Source organism: Necator americanus, chromosome X (genome assembly GCF_031761385.1).
Source record: "Necator americanus strain Aroian chromosome X, whole genome shotgun sequence".
NCBI classification, from domain to species: domain Eukaryota; kingdom Metazoa; phylum Nematoda; class Chromadorea; order Rhabditida; family Ancylostomatidae; genus Necator; species Necator americanus.
Window position 1 is genome coordinate 1436005 of NC_087376.1, and position 19427 is coordinate 1455431.

The window sequence follows — 19427 nt, forward strand, 5'->3', positions numbered from 1 at the left end:
ATATGTGTTATACATGAAAAAAGTGGTTTTTTGATCGTATTTCTCAACAATTTATACGCCTAGCTTCTTATGATAGTGCAATCATATCTTCTGAATTATTATTCGATTATTCTCTTTTGTATTTTTCTTCATTTCTTGGATATCATTGCATTTCCATGATGTTCTCAGCGCAGCCTAAAATTTGTAAACTTTGCCTTACGAATCATCGACACACGTGCGAACTACAGTTTGCACGGAGGTTTATGGAACGTTCCTGATGTGGGATAGATAAGAGCACAAAAGGCGTGTGTGTGTGTGTGTGTGTGTGTTGACAAGCACTTTCGAGCAACTTGCGATATGATGAAGTTAGTTCAGGAGGGCATGAAGCCAACGATCTTTTGAGTCGCATGAATGCATAAGGTGTGATGAGTGGCACGATTGGAATGCGATGGCACGAACATAGCTGAGGGAACGCGCGAACGGCCAGCACTAGCAGGCACGGGCGCTTGGCGAACTCACACACACACACACTCACATACACACACACACACATACACACACATGCACGCAGCCGCACTCTCATTTACGTAGCGTCACTCGCGTTTCTCGCACTCGCATGCGGCTGCAGCAGTTCGCCTGTCCCGGCGCACGGGTGCAGCAGGTGCGATCGCTGTCGCTGTCGCAGCGGCGACCGATATGAAAAAAAAAGAGAACGAGCGTCGGGAAGCACCGCCCAAACGCAGCGCTCGTCAATGCTGATGTCGTAGCGAACGGTGTTCGCGCGATTTCGCGCGGCGATCGGCGCGACGCGCTCCGTCCGTCACCGCCGCCGCCGCCGCCGAACCGCGTGCACGCACGTTCGCTGGCCGCACTTTAAAACGCGATTAGTTAACGTCAAAGAAAGATCGAACTCCCGCAACGTCACTATTCAGTGTCATACGCTCCTCTCAACTGTTCCCTTTTTTTTCTCGTACATCCTTTGATTTTCCTATGAGATGATTAATAGGAAGTGCGAATAGCTGTCCCTGAAGCAGACGTTCGTGGGGAAAAAAAATGTGAAGAATTCTCCTTGACTGCTCTTTTTTTTTCTTTTGATTGAGTTCTACAAAATAATAAAGCTCTATTTTTATTTCAGTTTGAGGGAAATATTTCATGTAGACATTTCGTGTTCGTTCCTAACTCTCAATTTCTTTCAATCTTGCACTATTGGTGAATTTTATGCTTTCTCCGATTACGATATTCCGTGTATTTTTTTTTTACTGAAATGTTATTCCGTTAATATTCCACGTATTCTTATTCTGTATTGCAGGAATTCAACACTTTGACTTGAGCACACGTGACTCAGGTCATATACGGGGTGCATACGAAAAAGAGAGGATTTTTCGCTATTACAAGAACTACATTCAATGAGCTATATTCAGCTATTGTGCTAATATTGTGAAAGTAAAGCAAAAAATTGTAATCCATTCTTGGATTGCATTTATTCCGCTATTCATAATTGTGTATATCGCAATACGCAAACAACGCGTTCGCCAAAATCTCAACGGTGCAATTATTTTTTGATTGATTCACTGTTATCATCTGCACATTCATCCGAACCATCCGTAGAATCTGCGTTCAAGGTATGAGATTATGATGATTCGAGTTAGAATTTATTAACTATTTATCCCGATTATTTTTTTTTCGCAATGATTTTATTTAGGAAATCGAGAGAACACCTGTGTTAAGTGGGTGTTCGGTTGAAAAATCATTGAACCACACATCAATTTTCGGTATAACGAAAAGAAGCGGACTCGTAGCCGAGAGCGACGTCGCTCGAGCGCCGGCGCAAGCCAGCGTGCTCAGTGCTCATCGTTCAAAGGGTCAAGAGATTTCGAACTCTTCCACGCCGATGAGGAAGCTGAAACGTGAGCCGGACGAGCAGAGCGCCACCACCGCCACCGCCACCACCGCCACAACCGCCACCACCACCACCTCCACCACCACCACCACCACCACCACGATGACCCCACCGCCGAACATTTGTGTCGATGACGAGGTAGGTGGTATTCGAAAATTGCCGACAGTAGTGAAAGTGCAGCCAGTGCGAGTTAAGGATGAGTGCTTGCGTACGTGTGCGTGTGTTTACGTATTTCCGAGGACATTCCTCAATATATCCACCATTGTTATGGTCCCCATAGCAGTATGTTGCTAGCAAATCTGTCAAAAGCGAAAAGTGGCGTGTCCTTGGGCTACCCTAACCACAATGCGTTCGTCTCTCAAGGCCAGCACTGGAACATCCCATATATAAAACTGAACTCGGTGTTCTCTGCGACTCTCGACGCTGCGCTGATTTGCCTGTTGCTCTGCTTACACGTTCGGTACGGTTCGAATTGTTCCATATATATTATTCCACCGGTATGTCGTTGGAGCTAATATTACGGGCGCTAATGGTGAGTGCCACATTTAATTCTTCCCATTATTTCCGTTTCGGTCATTTATTAAACCGGCTCTATATTTTTTTTTATTACTGTTATAATTCCATCTCATGATGGACTTTTTTTATTCGAGTTCTAGTCATGCTTTTTTCCCCTGCTTCTTAGTTGTTTCTATTTCCTTTACTTGTTCACTTCAGAAGTTTTGAAACAAACAGTAACGTCTTTAAAATAACTGTCGAGAGGAGATGTGACAGAGAGGGAATGAGAGAGCATAAGGTATGGAGATAGCGAGGGAGCTTCGATAAACAAGTGGAGTCCACGAAATAGCCTCTATTTCATGGAGAAGCAGAGCGGAGTGTTGCGACCGCGTTTTTTTTTTTCGCGAACGGCCGAAGACCGCCGTCAGCCGTTCCCCCTTTGTTGGAATCGATCAAAAACGTCCAGTAAGGGCAACCTTGGAACGACAGCCAAAACGCTGTGCGAAGGCGTTGGCGGCTAACAACGGTCCGGATTCGAACGCATTGAAATGCGTAGAACGAATCGAGGCGAATATTGAATATACGCAAGTGAATCCCGTACGTAAATATTTTTAGGAATAGTATTAATTCTGTGACAAGTAAAAATATGGTTGAAATGTCATTAAAAGTGCGAATATGTCGCATGCGGCAGTCTCGGTTGTTATTGATCATTATATCGTTGTATAATGGTGGCAGTTGTCCAGAACTGCATGTGAAAAGAGGTTGAATGTGTTCTAGGATGGATGATTATTGAAAGCGCTGAAAAGTGCTGAAATATTGAAAGAGAACGTATTTTGCACTTGAATCCGAATAGGAACACGTTAGGCGTAACCACGAACGAACGAACGAACGACGACCACCCCTTCCCCCCCCCGCTTCCATCCACCACGCATCGCTCCCTCTACAGTTCAACACACACTATATGACTGCCACTTACACACAAATGTACAGAAATGTTTTTACGGTCAGTCATTTCGCATCTATAGAACGTTCTCGTTTTTTCATGGATCGGATCCATGAAATTTCATGGATCCATGCTGTGTGTGTGTGTATCTGTTTATTTCATATTCGGTAACTAAACAACTAAACGTGTTCGAATAGCTGGCAGCAATTCTTCGCTACTCCACTACTCCTGCCTCCTCATACCTCCTCAAATTAGCGTGACACATGAGAGGAGGTGATTTGCTACACATAAAAATGCGTACTTCTATCGTCCTAAACACCTGCTTGCACGCTTGTTTTGTGTTGAAAACGCAAATATATCGAAAGATAATGGGTACAGCTGCGATTATTTGCTGTTCTTGCGATCACGTAGTAGTGCAAGTAAAATTTTGTTACTAATTTTATGTGACAATAGTATCAGTCGTCAGCTAGATGCACGTCCCACGTCTCAAATTGTTTATCCTTTTGGTGACTAGTGCCAAGCACCGCGATGACTACAAGCGTCCGCGAAACGAACGAACGAACGAACGAACCAGCGAGTGCGAACGACACCTATAACTCTCATCCTCAATCTGTGTGTGATGAGGTTTGTGTAGAGTGCTAGAAATTTCTTCGAGAATTTTTTAAAGTCCTCTCGTTCGAATCTTTTGGAATTTCCAGTGCTTAAATGTTGAACTGTAGATAACTGAGTCGATGTAAGTGCTCTAAGTCGATTTCTGTTTCCAATTCCCTTCGAAGAGAAACAAAAATGATATTCTCTCTATATTCTTCGTCGTGCAAACTGGATAGTTGATTGTGTGGAAAGTTCGATGTGCGCAAAATCGTGAGACGAAACTCTGACGAGTTCCGTTTGAAATTGCTGCAAAAATGATGATCAGCAGAAGTGAATAGTTCATTTGTTGGTGGTTGATAGTCTATATTTTGCGTGGCACCGGGATGATGAGAGCGAAGGTCAGACGAAAGCGATACGAACTTGCGAGTGTGTGGTGTAAAGCGGGGTCGAAGCGTTCCCTGGCGTTGATCGAATGTGCATTTACCTCTCAACGTTCCGCTATGAGGTTAATAGGTAGCTGTAGACATTTAGCAGATAAGAAGAAGAAAAAAATCCATCATCAAATATTTCATCGCATATCGCTGAAATCGCTCATCACATGAATCTCATCCGCTTGCCTATGTGCCCAGCTAACTAACTATTCGTGGAATTCTAGAATCACCTGAATTTGACGTCCCCACTCCCCTCCCGTCCGCTACTCACCTACTAAACTCTTCACATTCCCCTTCGACACACACACACAAGCGCACACACAGAGAGAGAATATTATTTTTCACAGCTCTCTTTGCTGAAATATACTGTGTGCACTGCTGTCCGCTGTGCTTTCGTTGATTGTTTTCAATGCATAACATATTCTCCTATCAAGAACGAACGGAACGGGCTCGAACATATTGTCACGTTCGTTAACGTGTGTGCGTTTGGCATCTGTGTGTGTGTGTGTGTGTGTGTGTGAATTGTTTGTATTTAGCATTCGCCCTCTGTATGTGCATAGATGTGTGTGTGTGTGTGTGTGTGTATCGTTATGTGTTTTCGTTGCTGCTGTTCCTGCTGCTGCTACCAGGACAATTCTGTTCGGTTTTATCATTACCAAAGATCGCTAGGATTCTCCTCCTCCTCCTTCTGACGATGAAACGTGAATCGTTTCCTCACGTCATTCACAACAATCTTATAAATACCATATGGAAATTTGTCTATCCTTTTTTATCCTCCAGATTATCCTTCGAAATTTCCACTCACAACAAATTTTGCTAGAAAATTTCTTTTCACCATCACTAACAAAAATGATTTTCTTTAGAACACCTTATTTTTTTTTGCAACATTTCTTTCGTATGTACGTATCTATAGCATTTCCAGCCTTCATACCTTCATTTTGAAGAAATTAATTCATAAATTTTTCTGAGAGGCGCTATAAAATTTCCTATTTCCATAACTATAAATGACTAAAAAATTGTCGTTTTGAAAGAAAAAGAAAAACCAATGCTGCAACTAGAATATATTTAAGCGATCCTATGTTTCCAAATAAAAATGAACAACATCAATGCAATTGCAGTTCTAACTGGTTTCAGATTAGAAAAAAAAAGCAGCACTTCAAACTTTGCATCAGAGTTCTTTTTGAATAAAATTCTTCGCGAACGTTCTTTTCGAATGCTATTTTCCGTCATTCTTAGTGCACTTCAAAGAGAAAGGCGGAAGTTCACAGAGAATAGTTTCCCTCATTAAAAAAGATTCATTAACTTTTTGTCCACTTCCGTATCTATTTTTTTTTTTGATTAGATTTCTATTTTTGCTCAGAGAAATTACTATCATAAAAGTCTTAGGTTGCCATGATATCCGATACGGAAACAAAAGTAAGCGAGAAAAAAATCCGAAGAGGAAAAAATCTCATCTTAGTTTCCCCATTTTGCTAATTGTTCTCCTTGCTGTTGTTACGCGATGTGCGTTACATTGTCGTCTACAAAATTCTGTTTTATTTTTGTACTACAAAATTGACTTATTTCATTGAGTCATGTCGAATAGAAAAATTTCTAGTTTTTAAATAGAGTGATTGTAAGGGAATTCACTTCAAGGATTTCTTTTCTATAGATTTATATACCTAGATGGCTTCAAACACCTGGAACCTCTTCATTTATCACTTCTACTATTGTTCTTGGATCTCTGGAAACCTCAAGCTATTCCTAATAATCTCCTATTCGGCTGATACTCTGGATATTATTCTATAAATTTTTGAATCGATTTCAAAAACCTTTCCTGTTTCAGTGAGAATAGATATACGAGGTCCTCGAAGGTTAGAAATAGTTTAATAGGATGAATATCTCAAAAATTTCTCAGAAATTGCACGATATGTCCAACAGTGTGATGCACGAAGTTCGAACGGTCTCGGAGTTTTTTTTTACTTGAACTCCTCAGTGAAACATTGTAAAAGGATCAAGATTCTCTTGTTCTCTTCGGTTTCCTCCCCTGTCACAGCACACCCACTTACGGTGCTTCTCATCTAATCACTTTTAATAGCATTAAGAGAGGGAGTTAGAGGAGTTGGAGTGAAATCGAGAGTGTGGTACTTGGTCGGCTTCAAATTCTATGTGATATGTGTTTTCGCGGGGTCTCCTCTGCATGATCTAAGTTGATAAATTCGCTTAACGGAGGGGTAGTTGTTTTCGTTGTGGACGTCGGAGCAAAACATTGCACTTTATGGGAACGCGAGTGCGCTGCCGGCGTTGTCGGCGTCGGCGTCGTCGTCGGCGTCATCGTCGTCGTGCACTGGCTATGCAACGGTGCTTCTCTCCTCCGCTCTCTCTGTGCCTCCTCCCCCTCCCCTCGAAAACACCTCAAAATCGATTCGGTCGAACTCTCTGTTTCGCACTTTTTACGCATGAGATGAGGGAAGAGTGAAAGCGCAATAAACGCGTTGGCATTCTTTGCTGTTGCCGCATTGTCGCAATTTCAGCGGACCAGTAAAAACAATATGATATGCAGAATGTTTGTTTAAACATGTTCAAGTGCGAACACTAGCACCATGTATGCGATAAGCGCCATCGCAACCGCTACCGTAGACGTAAGGGACGTAGTTAACGTTTACGCGTTAGCACAAGCAATGCGAACGTGTTCCAGGTGGTTCGAGGCCAAGAGTGCAGGATCATAATCCGTGTGTGGGGAGCGGCAGTGGTTTGTCCTGCTCAGACTATGTTTGTTATCACTTTCCTCTATCCTCTGCGTCCTGGCCCGTTCGCCCTTGCAATGTCTGCCATCTCAACGTTCATGTTACTCTCTCGTTACCCACTACTGCTAACCGGCTTTTTGTGCGTTCTTATGGTTAGTGGCACCCGTCTGGCACCCAGGACTTGTCAGAATGCTCTACCACGATGTCTACAGTAACGTCTATGTAAGTTGTTTTTGGTACTATTTACTGGGTGGAAGAAGAAATGAAGGTCGGAACGGGTGCGCTGACTGCGTCGTTGTGTTGCACGTATTCAGCCGGCGGCCACCATCACATCGCCGCCGCCTTCGCCACCACCACCACCACCATCGTCGTCATCATCCTCCTCCTCATCATCATCATCGTAATCATCATCATTATCATCATCAACAACAACAACATCCACAATTGCGGTACATCCCGTGAAGAAATGAGCGATGACGCATAAAAGGGCAAGCAAAATCGCTACGTGGTTTTTTCCCCCCAAATGTTCGCATCGCACTGCAATGAATGCTGTCCCTCCCTACCTTACTATGTGTCCTTACCTCATCTTTAGCATCTTAAATTTACCACATGGTCCTGAACGATAAAAAGTATAGAATTCGAGCGTTTCCGTGTGAAAAAACTCCCTACTGCACTCTATTTGTTCCGCGAACAAGGATAACAATACTAATTGTGCAGATTGTACGGAATAATTTGTTGCTTATCCTGTATAAAAAATCATCTCCGGAACAAAACCACTCCGCTCTTTTATCCATACATCCGCTGTTTCTATGACTTTCAAATCGTTTGGTCTTATTTGCAAACTTTTTTTTTCTGACCACTGCACTCTTCGGAGCAGCAGCAAAAGGGCAAAAGTCTAGTCGTCAGTTTCGAGGGGGAATTTAGCGAAGCACCTACGTGGTCGATTCACTGGATGACTGTATCGGATACAAGCATTCAATAGTCTTTCGGCTCCCTACATATTGTTCGGTGAAAAAAAGGAAGAAATGGATGCGTTCGGATGTGTGGCTTGGTTTCACGACAGACGGAGGAGGACTGCAGAATATCGATTAGGTGTGTACCGTAGCCAACGCCCTGTTTACACTTCACAATTGCTCTGTTGAAATAACGAAATGAAACATCGATGGCAGCATTGCGATGCTGCTGTGGTGCTGTGGTCGTTGTGTTAACATTGGCCTATCGTTCGGTGGTCGATGACGGCTTCCAGCATCGGAGAAGAAAAAACGATTCGTTCGGAACTTTTCACGTGACTGCATGATGTTCATAGTTAAGAATGGTGGAGTCGACGGTCCCCGCGATACGCTCCGCCGCTCCCTCCTTCACCTCGTTGACGCAGCGGCGGCGGCGGCCGCCGCCGCCGTCGACGCCGCCGTCGTGGTGTCGTTCCTCGTTCCGATGTGTGTTGCAGTTTTGTTTGAGTCGTAGCTCTTCGGCACGTGTGCGAGTGCGTCTGTCCGCCTCGTCGCTCTGCGATCCAAGTGGTGCATCCACATCCCTCATTCTCGACTTGTTTTTCGCTGGCAACAGCACTCTTCGTGTGCCAACCCTGTTGATGTTTTCGTCTCATCGTTCGTCCTCGTACCCCAGAGCGCTTTTTTTCGCTCTTTTCTTTTCCACTTTGAACCAGTCAGTCCATTTTTAGTGCTTTCAATGATTATTTGATGTAATCTAAGATTTGATTTTGTTTGGCCTTATTTCATCAACTGAGACTACTTTACATATTTTAACATGACGATAACTGCTTCAGACATCTTCAGCCGTGAATATGCCACGTTTCCTTTTCCTTCTGTACCCTGAAATCCCTTTTTCACAAGAAAAAAAAAGAAAAATCGATTTTTTTCTAGATTTTCCAAAGTGCACTTATACATCCAGGAATACTGTCTGGACCACATATTTGTTTAGTACAGCAGCGACTCTCTAGAAATTATTCTTTTTTTTCCAAGTGTTTCGTAAGAAAAACCCACTTTTTTCTTTCACAGTCAAGTTTTTTTGCTTTCTGTTTTTTTTTTTCGACAACATAACACAGTCTGGACTCAGTTATCTTTTGAGAATGGATGTGACGATTCTAACCTAATTTCGCCTTATTTCTGCCGCTTTCCGCGATTCTTACGCGCCTATTCAGCGGTCGACAATGGGTGGTCCCACTTACTCTTCGGTGCTTTTCATTCTCAGTTGATATGCAATAACGATAGTGTAGCCTGTATGGTGTTCGGCGCGGCGACCAACGCTGCGGACTGCTGATTTTTTCATCGTCAGCCCTAGACTACCGTAGTTGTTGACGGTAACTTTTGTTTCCCGCTGGCGGCCACGACCAGCGATGAACTAAGTTTGCACTTTTGTTTGTGCGTTTCATCCCTAATTAAATGTATATTTTGCCAGCCGGAGTTCATGTGATCTTTCTGATCCACGTACTCTTGTGTGATAATGGTGTAGAGCTGTTACTAGTGCCCTCTCTTTCATCACGATTATCTTTCCTGTTGGTGGTAAAAACGAGAGTTACACGTAGCCGCATCGCTTATGTCCTATTAAGTTTTGTTGTGTTTAATTCCATGGATCCGCTGAGTATTTTGAGTTTCTAAGCAGACATTCACATACTTCGATTTTTTCCACGTCTTTTTTTTTCGTATGGTTTTGCTTGTGCTCACGGATGCTTAACACGTTTTTCTTCCTCTGTGAAGTTCCTCGTATGATTTTTGGTACTTATCTCATCGAGCCCACAAGCGGCGATAATCTCTTCGTATTAGCGTTATGCCACTGTCTGAGGTTGTTTTGAGAGCTTGTCCCTTGCGTGGTTGCCGTCATCAATCCTGTTTTCGTCCGCGTGTATGTAATCTCGGGAATAACATGAGCACTACCGTAGTCCCGGCCAAAGTGGGCGGGACCGCTGCCATCCGCTCAAGACCAATCAAATCGCGAGTGTGTTCCACTGTCCTCGGTTAACGCGCCAACGCTCGAACGGGGGTAACAACGCAACTTGAACGACACACACATGCACATCTGAAAGTGTGGTGAGAATAGAAATATTGTGGGGGTTGTAGGAATTCCTTTTGGTCCGGAAAGTCTGCATAACATACGTTAGGAGGGTTCTTTGTCCTTACAGAACGAAATACATCGAAATAATCTCAGTAAACTTACCAGCATTCTATCACTTTCTTCTGGAAACATCTTTTTTATGCAGAAAAAAAACGTATAAAAAGAGTGCATCCGAAAAAAAAAAACACATCATCAACATGTGTACCAGACTGCACTGAACTCATGCTTCTTGTTCCGTGTTGGTTATTGAGGATTTTCTTTTGAAATCATCATTGGTACTTTCGTCGCCCTTCTTGGAATTGTTCTCCTCCTCTTCAGCTTATTTTCTCGCCGTTGTGAGGTTTTGATGTAGTTATAAGTTCTCGAAGGGCGTGAAAAATGCGAACGTGTACCATGTGAACGGGGGCGTGCCCCTTTTTTGCCTCAGCCAGTAAGTATATGCCCTCACCAGAACATTTTTTTCTGCGTTTCAAAAGAGGTTGCTCTGATCGCTTTTGCGTTCTCATAATATCTTGTTTTAGTAGAATTAAATAAAACTAACATTTCTTATGAATAATAACAAAAGATTGAGATTAAAGATTAGTTGATTATACTTTCGGATGGATCGAAACGATGTTGTTATTGTTTTTATTTCGCCTATCTTCGGAAAGCTTCTTTTTGGCCCTTATTTTCCCATTTCTTAGCCTTCCCCGCCTTATAGTGCACTCTTTTCCCTTTCATAGGCCGGATATGAAGACGACGGCGGTGATATCAGCTTTTCCTGGACGAAACGATCGTAGCAATCTACAGCGTTGGCAAAGTTCGCATCAGAGATTGCTTGAGTGCTTGCTTTGTGGTGGTTCCCTTCCGTCATTTTGTCGTAGAACGAAGTATGTCTGCTCAGGTCTGACAGCGAATCATTTCCTTTCTGCTCACGTGCGTTTCCAGAAACACTCCGTCTAGGAGGTTCCTCTCTGGTCTCTTCGAGCGTTTCTTTCCCATGTCTCCTTCCCGCCGAGATTCAGTGAACGTTGACACGCTGGCGTTGATTCCGCTGAACAGAGTCCCGAAGGGTGAACTGCAACGTCGCGAACTTCCTGGCACACATGCGACGGATGGCTGAATGCGAAAACACGCGTTCGTTTGTTAATTTCGTCCGGTGTTTTCAACCTAATGTTGGTACTGCGCCTCCACTTCGTCAGCGGTCTCTCTGCAAGCTGTTCTCCGATCCTTTCAGCTGTGTTGTTATTGTGGAGCATGTGTGGTGCGTGTGTGTTTTCCTCCTCCCCTACGTTGCTCCATGGTGAGTTGTTTTTGCCTGAACGCAGAATAACATCCTAGAAGTATACGGTAGTTTCATAGACCTCTGGCATCGCCGTGGTTGTTGAGCGGTTCGCGCTCGGCCGCCCGTTCGCGCTCACTGTTCGCCGCCGCCGCCAACACAGCCATCCCAGCTCTGCTCTCCTCATTTCCTTCTTGGACGACGACCACATGTGTGGATCTCGTTCAATGCGAAAGAGCGTGCTTTCTTCCCGACGTCACAACACATTCGGTTTTGTTGCCTCTGCCTTCCCTGATTACTCATGAAAAGCAAACGGAAGGAACAATAAGAAACACGTAATCATAGATCCCAGCTCTGGTTCTTCGCCAAAAGAATTCCGGACATGTTTCGAATCAGTGAGAAAATGTGCGTTAAAACTCTTGGATTGCTTCAACCTCTAATTACCTGTATTGAAGCAGTAGAACTTAATTAGCACTTCCCACCAAAACGAGGTTCGGTCACGGAAAAGGATGAACCTCAAGAAATATGACGACTCTTTAGCGTGGATCTTGGCCGAAGTGCTCTAAATTGCAGCATCACTTTCCAATATAAATGCAATTACGTCCCTTTTTTAAACTAGTTCTTGCTGGAACTAATATTCTATCCAAGTTTCTGGAACATTTCACTTTGAGCCGCCTATCCTACAAGAGCCATTCCGTTCTCTTCTTCCTTGAGACGTTGAGACATTTATTTATTCCTTTCACAATATATTAGAGTGATATTTTAACATGTAGTCTGCAAAATGAAATCATTATAATTTCAAAAATAATTTTTTTGATGAGATTTTGCGACAATCACTGGAAAGTACTGAAAGAAAGTAGTGTTTTTGAAGTCAACGGGACTTGTTTACGTGAGATTTTTCTTTTATTTTCAAAGTTATGCTAAATTCTAAACTCTAGCGGCATGTAGATAAGCTAGGAATAGCTCGTCATTTCCAGCTGTGAGATGATCTTTTTTCCCGTCATTAACCGAATGAATTTTTCTCTGAGAAATCGGATGAGGCGTGGAAGTCCATGACATAATGGTCAAAGTGTAAGATTTTTCTGGCAGGGACGAGGGGGGTTTTTTTTTTAATTGACGATTGACTCGATACACTTATTTTTACGTGTTCATTTGTGGATGGCTGACCTCGGTCATTGCTGTATTCGACCTATCTATGCGTTCGTTCGTTCGCTACTGCGCTGTGCTCGTATTTTAATAGGACACGTTAACTATATGGCGTTGTTCAAGGTTTTTCGCTGAATGAAGGTCGTTCACGAACGCGCTGCGCAACCGAACGAACGGCTAAAAACGATGATTCGCAACACAACCAGCCAAGCATGCGCCGCCATCCATGCGAGTCCTTGAGATGCCCTCACTCTCTGCGCTCCATCATCTCTTCCTTTCACGTATCTCTTTGGCTTCTTTCTCTTTTGTTTCTTCTTTTTTTTTTCTCTTCGTTTTATGCTTGTTTGTCTGCGCTGCAACGGTGTGCTCTCATTGATCTCTCTCTCATACTTCTTATGTCGCAGTTATTTTCAATTGAGAGAGTTCGCTAGGGTGTTTGGCACAGGGAACACACGGAATGCAGGAGCGAGAGCGACAAAAAAAAAACGAGAGGAATTGCAGCTTCGCTTGTATTGTTATTGTGCACGATTGCTGAGTTGATGGGGTGCTAGTTGCGAATAACTGTCGCTACGGTAACATGTAACGCCGTCCCACCTTTGCATTTTCTACGTATATGCTCATTAGTGCTCTATGCAGTACGATATGAACGCATAAATAAGGCGTTATACTATCAAAATCAGCATAAAAAAAAATGAATCCATTCGGCCTTACATTATGTATAAAAAGTTGGAGACAAGAATACTAGTTGATATTTTGGATATAGTAAGGAAAATGACAGCTGCTAGCCATGACACATGTACTTAGTCACGATGGTTTCGAGGCATTCCGATTGGATTGCCCTCCTCCTCGATGTCCAATAATTCTGAATATCCTGATTGCAATCGTTCCTGTTTCAATCCTGAATCTATTCTAAGCTTCGCTTATGCTGTGTTATGTTCTTCTCTCGTGTAATCGTTGCCTCCTGTCTACTGATTCTCGCCTCAAGCCTCGTCAATACTACTGCCTCATTTCCCTCAATCTGCTTCCTCTTTCCGTAAAGATCTTTGAGCACTTCGCGTGTATATCACATCGTCTACATTGTTTGTGTGTGTTGTGTGTGTGTGTGCGTATCGTTGCCGTCGTCGTCGTCGTCGTCGTCTTCCGGTGCCGTTAGATTTCGGACGTTTGAGGGCTTCGGAATGGTGAAGCAGCTGAGGTTCAGCGATCAGCACTAAAGCTCTGCTCTCGCAACAGCGAAGGTCGTGACAAGTCGCGTCCAGCGCTAAACACACTTCATTTATTCGTCACCCTAATTATTATGGTGGACGTTAACAACCTTCTCTCCTCACAGAACTACCTCAATTGGAGTATGCTAAATAAGTTTTATGGCAAGGTGAGTAGAATTCGACAAATAAATCAAATCCTTAGTTTTAATCACTAATAGTGGTCTTGAAAGTGTTATTTCCCCAGAAAAGGAACCGAATAAAGTTGGCCTCTATTAATTTTGCTCTTCCAGACTTTTTTCCCCTGATTAATGGCCCTGGTGTGGATCTAATTGTCCAGATCGAAGCGTAGAATGAAACTAATTTTCGTTTTCCTTAGTCGCTTTTCTATTGTTATGCTTCTTCCGTAGAGCATTATGTGATCAGTCAACGATTGATCGACGTTTCTGACATTTCATGGACGTTTTATAGTGCAGCGTTGATGGGTTACAACCAACTATTTGTCCCTTCCTTCAAATTATTCATTTGGAAGCGGACCTGGATTGTGATCCTAAAGACCGTGAGACCGTCCGTGTCATCGTCGTTAGTTGCGCTGTCGTCCTACAGTGTTCTCATTTGTATTATGAATCCGCTACTTCCTTATTCCCGTAGAAAATTATTATTTGTTTCGCATGACATGACAATGTAATCTGAATAGTTGGTCTTAACGGTTGCCGAACTCGTCCAGAAGTTTTTACATGCCAGACGAGCTATCCTAAATTACTAAGTTAATCACCACATAGAGGATGTGAGAAAATGATTGATTGATTGACTGATTGATTGAATGATTGATTACAATTTTGCTAGAAAAAAATGCACAGAATGTAGATATTTGAATATTTTTCGTATTCTAGCCGCAGATGAGCACACCGGACGATCCGGTCATACATTCGCCTCCATCTCTCAGTGGACAACTGATGAACGGTGAGAATCGAATTGTACGCTGAATTTTCTCATACAGAATCAGTAGTGATTAGCCTTAGTTCCAGGTTTTAATCCTGCCTTAACTCCTGCAAAAATGGAGGAAGGCATGGCTGCTGCATGCGCTTCTCCAGATGCAAGTGGTATCGATCCCAACAGTGATGGGGTGAGTTGAGTCGCATATAAAATTTCTCTCCGTTCGTTATTGATGATAAGAAGATGTTTATAAATCAATGAGAGAAGAAAAATCAATCAAAGTTACTTTTTGTTTTGATATATTGCATACGTTGGTATTCCCACTCGTTGAACCTTTAATTGATTTTCGCCGAATTTGTGGATGTGATCATTGGGATGCATTCGGAAAAATGCTACATTTTTGAGCACTTCTCTTTTTTTTCCAGGAAGCACGACGTAGGCAGAAGACGTGCAGAGTGTGTGGCGACCACGCTACCGGTTATAATTTTAACGTCATCACATGCGAGTCATGCAAGGCGTTCTTCCGTCGCAACGCACTTCGGCCAAAGGTACGATGGTACCTTCAAAACATTTCCTAAAACACTCTAAGACAATTTTTTTCCAGGAATTCAAGTGTCCTTACTCGGAAGACTGTGAAATTAACGCCGTCAGTAGGCGCTTTTGTCAAAAATGTCGATTGCGGAAATGTTTTGCGGTACGCAATTCCTCTTAGCAGGTGAATCATAAAGTGTTCTTATAAAAATTTTCTGTTTGTAGGTGGGAATGAAAAAAGAGTGGATATTAAATGAGGAACAACTACGACGAAGGAAAAATTCTCGCCTTAATAATATGGCGAATCAGCAAAGACAAAAACAGGTAAAATATAATAGAATTGGAAAGATATCCAGAATCAAAAGATGAAAGAAAGGACACGAACAACGTTCGATTCAGGAGTTGGCACGACAACATGCAGCTGTAAAGGCAATGACGTCCCCGTTGTCGATCTCACCGATGGTCGACGCGCAGGTTTATTTGTGTTCAAAACGTTTTCTTACCTGATTGTTACGATGACCTCAGTATTGCACTACAGTTTCAGCTCGGAGCCCTCAGCGGTCGAGGAGGGATGCCGCCGTTGGTAAGCCCAGCTGGACAAGTTCGTGTCATTCCTGAAATTTCTCTGTCTTCTCTAGTTGATTTCAAAGGCCCCACATAATTTCAGTACCCGCTTATGAGTCCTGCCGGATCTGGCGCCTCCGATTCACCTCCATCACGTCCGTTGGGCTTAATGGCGGGGAGTCAAGGAAGTCCAGATGCAGTAAGTTAATTATATTTTCTGGAACGTGATTCTGGATCAGTGTTTTCCGTTACAGTACGAGTCAAACATGATGATGCAACAACGCCTTCGTTCACAGTTACCACAGGCAACGATGTCCGGTAATAAGGTGGTGGATCCATCGCGTCAAGTGAGCACTACCTCATACATGTAGTGCATAGATGCAAATTTTATTCGTACTTCTTCTCACTTCCTTTCCTACTGTAGGTCATCATTTCGATGGACGAATACCATAGCCTGGTTCAACGCGCCACACGTCCCGGCGAGGATGAACCTCTTTCGAAGAGGTAAATCGTTCAAGATGATTCGCCAGTATTTTTTCCCCTTTTGAAATTTTTTCCCCTCATTCAGACCAGCGTATTCACCGTCGGAGTTGGTGGCACCTCAACCAAGGCCATTCCAATCACCGTCCAGTCAAATGTTACCGGTTCACAATATTTCGCAGATTCGGGCAGGTACAATCACAATAATAGTCATTTCACCTACTGTTAATAAGGATTAGATTTTAGTGGATTCAGGCATACCTACGTACACGGATCTTGGAGCGGCTTCAAGTGGCGATCTACCGAAGGCGTCGTTCACCAGCAGTAACTACGAAGAAGGTCTGGAGAAGATGAATATGTTCTTCCACAATACAATCGAGGATGCCTTGAAGATTGATAGTCCAGATGACCACTCCGCGTCCGCGTCCGTTGGTGTCACGTCGTCGACTTCCACGAGCTCTGCCAATCTACCTCATGAGGTAAACTGAATTGCACGATATGATCAACTATTGCAGATTTTTGTCTAGTGGAATGTTGCTTTTCGCAGGCGGAAACATCTGGAACGTCATTATCCTCCTCCTCAGACAAGAGGCTTAGCTATCAGTTGAATGCGGCAGAATTGCAAGCACTCGACTTGGTACGCATCTGGAAAATCCTGATGCTGAGCCAGCAACTTTACAAATGAAATGTTTTGTATTTCAGATTCAGGAAGCTTTTAAAGGTATGAACGATCCAATGGAGCAGGGACGCCAAAAGACCTCGTTCCTGAAGGTGAAGAGGAAAAATATTTGGTTGGCATAGTAGAAAAGTTTGTAATTTGATATAATCAAGAATGAGAAGTCTCCGGCTGATATAATGAACATCATGGATGTGACAATGCGCCGATTTGTGAAGATGGCCAAAAAATTACCAGCATTTAATGACCTCAGTCAGGATGGGAAATTTGCGCTTCTGAAAGGTTTATGCTCACCTCCACACTTATAATAAATAGTAGCATATTTTCTAATTTTGAGGAGGAATGATCGAAATGCTCACCGTTCGTGGTGTACGACGCTTCGATAGCAGTTCTGGATCGTGGACAACACCAACACTGAAAGAAAGCTGTGAAGTATCCATCAATATGTTCGACCAACTAAACGCCGATGTCAGATCCGAGCAGAAGATGCGCTTCCTTCAGTGAGTCGAGTCTATAGTTCGATTTATTTTTTTTGTTTATTTTTGAAATCTAACAGACCACTTTCAGATTCTTTAAAATCTTCCACGAGGATATTCGCAGTAACGATTTGGTGATCTCTATGATTATGCTTATCGTATTGTTTTCACCAAGAGATTGCATCACCGATCCAGAAGATCGTAGGATTATTGCCAGACATCATGAGCAATTCTGCGCCCTCCTGAACAGGTATGGTTCTTTTTTTTTGAAAAAACCTTGAACAACTATAGTAATGTTTTCTCAATTTCAGTAGAAATGTGCCTTTTCTCATCATCATCTATGTTCCTAAGTATTTCTTTCATAGTATCAAGTCAAAATAACTTCAATTCAATCAAATTCGAAAAAATTACCGTTATTGTATTGGGATGTATTGCCCGATCGCATATTTCTATCAGTCACATCGGAACCCTTTTGATTGATGTTCACCATCCGCGGTCCTTCCACTAACCATCATTTTCATACTAATCGATCCACTTTACCTCATTCTTTCTTTCCATCCTTCTCATCAAATCACTATCTGGAATTCTGGAATCGTCTAGCGAAATTTCCATGCTGGATCCATTTCCGTTCGATTTTTTTTTTTAATTTGACCAATTTCACCGCCAAGATGGAGCGGGACGAATAAGTTTTATACTACTTGATATCTATGGTCCTCCTTATTTATTTAATACAACTTTGCACTTGATCCGTGAAAATTCCTTCAAACCAGCCAGCTCACAGCTGCGGAACTGAAAAAATGTTGGACTCGGTCTCCAGGATAAAATATGACAAACACTGGATGAACATTTTGCGTTGTGTTTTGCTGCGATCTTTGTTGATATTTTTTCCTCCCTGCTAAGGAAGTAAAGCATCTCTTACGAAGCGTTTGCGACTCCATCTTTTGCTGATCCGTTAATCCACGAAGAGTCAGCCGTTGAAATTTCCGTTTCCTTTTTCGATTATTATTTTTTGATGAGACGGGAAATCTCAACGTTCTCTGTTGCAGATATCTGGAATCACTTTACGGAGACGATGCGCACAAATTGAATGAGCAACTTCCGACGGCGCTTCGTATGCTGCGAGAAATCTCTGCCTCGTGCGGTATGCTCTTTTTGGGCACAGTGAACACGAGCGAGGCTGAACCTCTACCGCGTGAGTTCTTCAAAGTCGAATAGGATCGACGTTGATGAGTTCGTAAGACGTGCTCCTCTTCCACCTTTACACCACCTTCATGCACAAATGCACTCACTCACTCGCGTATATCCACCCTCTTATTTACATCCAACTCATGTGTCATCCATTTTTATTACGTGATTTGTCTATTTTGTCAGCCTACTGTATCCAGTTTTATTCTTATTATCCCCGTGATGCTTGTGCACGTCCCCTCTGGTCGAGGTGGCACGTGCGTTCTCCTCACATAGGATGTGTCATTTACATTTTTTTTTTCATCACCACGTTTTATGTGGAAAAAGGAGGTCCTGGTTATGTTTGTATTATTTTATAAACTATCTCCTCTTCTTGCTACGATGTCGTAATCATATGTTAATACCTCATCCATCTTTGTGATTCGTAGTTTTTTTCTGTTTCCTTCTTTTTTTTTTGTTCTTTCCACTTTATTTTCACTGCGCGTGACCCTCCCGAAAGTATGTGGTTAGTCGATCATTTTCATAGTATTTACGTTGTATATTAGTCGAGTGTCTGACACCGGTTACGCTAGAATAATTACGGAATTACGTAAAAATCTTCTATAATTTCCATATTTCAAAACAAGGCGAGCACAAAAGAAATTATTTGTCGTTTCGACCTTTCATGGCCCGGTTTATTTCTAAAAAACCTCTCTACAATCTACCTCCACTGAGTTTATCTCGACCTTATGTCCTAATATTCTTTTTTAAATTATAATGTTCGATAATAATAAGAGCGCTTGTTGTGTTTTCCTTCCGTTCGTCTACACTTTGTTTTTCTTTAATATTTCCGC

The 19427-nt window shown here is 42.7% G+C and overlaps 2 protein-coding genes across 2 annotated transcripts; one reads left to right on the forward strand and one right to left on the reverse strand.

The window, feature by feature from the left end:
* Positions 1 to 1870: 1870 nt before the first annotated feature.
* Positions 1871 to 18624, forward strand: RB195_021192 (uncharacterized protein; the record flags this gene model as incomplete). Its single annotated transcript, XM_064207805.1, has 20 exons — positions 1871 to 2017; positions 14640 to 14709; positions 14775 to 14872; positions 15108 to 15230; positions 15287 to 15376; positions 15439 to 15537; positions 15613 to 15687; positions 15758 to 15814; positions 15881 to 15976; positions 16032 to 16124; positions 16202 to 16281; positions 16346 to 16449; positions 16504 to 16596; positions 16663 to 16736; positions 16805 to 16894; positions 16960 to 17028; positions 17089 to 17215; positions 17271 to 17433; positions 17501 to 17659; positions 18456 to 18624. The coding sequence occupies 20 exons, from the start codon at positions 1871 to 1873 to the stop codon at positions 18622 to 18624; spliced, it is 2076 nt and encodes a 691-aa protein (XP_064063686.1).
* RB195_021193 (uncharacterized protein) lies at positions 7376 to 8671 on the reverse strand (the record flags this gene model as incomplete). The annotated part of the gene is made up of 2 exons (XM_064207806.1): positions 7376 to 7602; positions 8428 to 8671. The coding sequence occupies 2 exons, from the start codon at positions 8669 to 8671 to the stop codon at positions 7376 to 7378; spliced, it is 471 nt and encodes a 156-aa protein (XP_064063687.1).
* Positions 18625 to 19427: the final 803 nt, after the last annotated feature.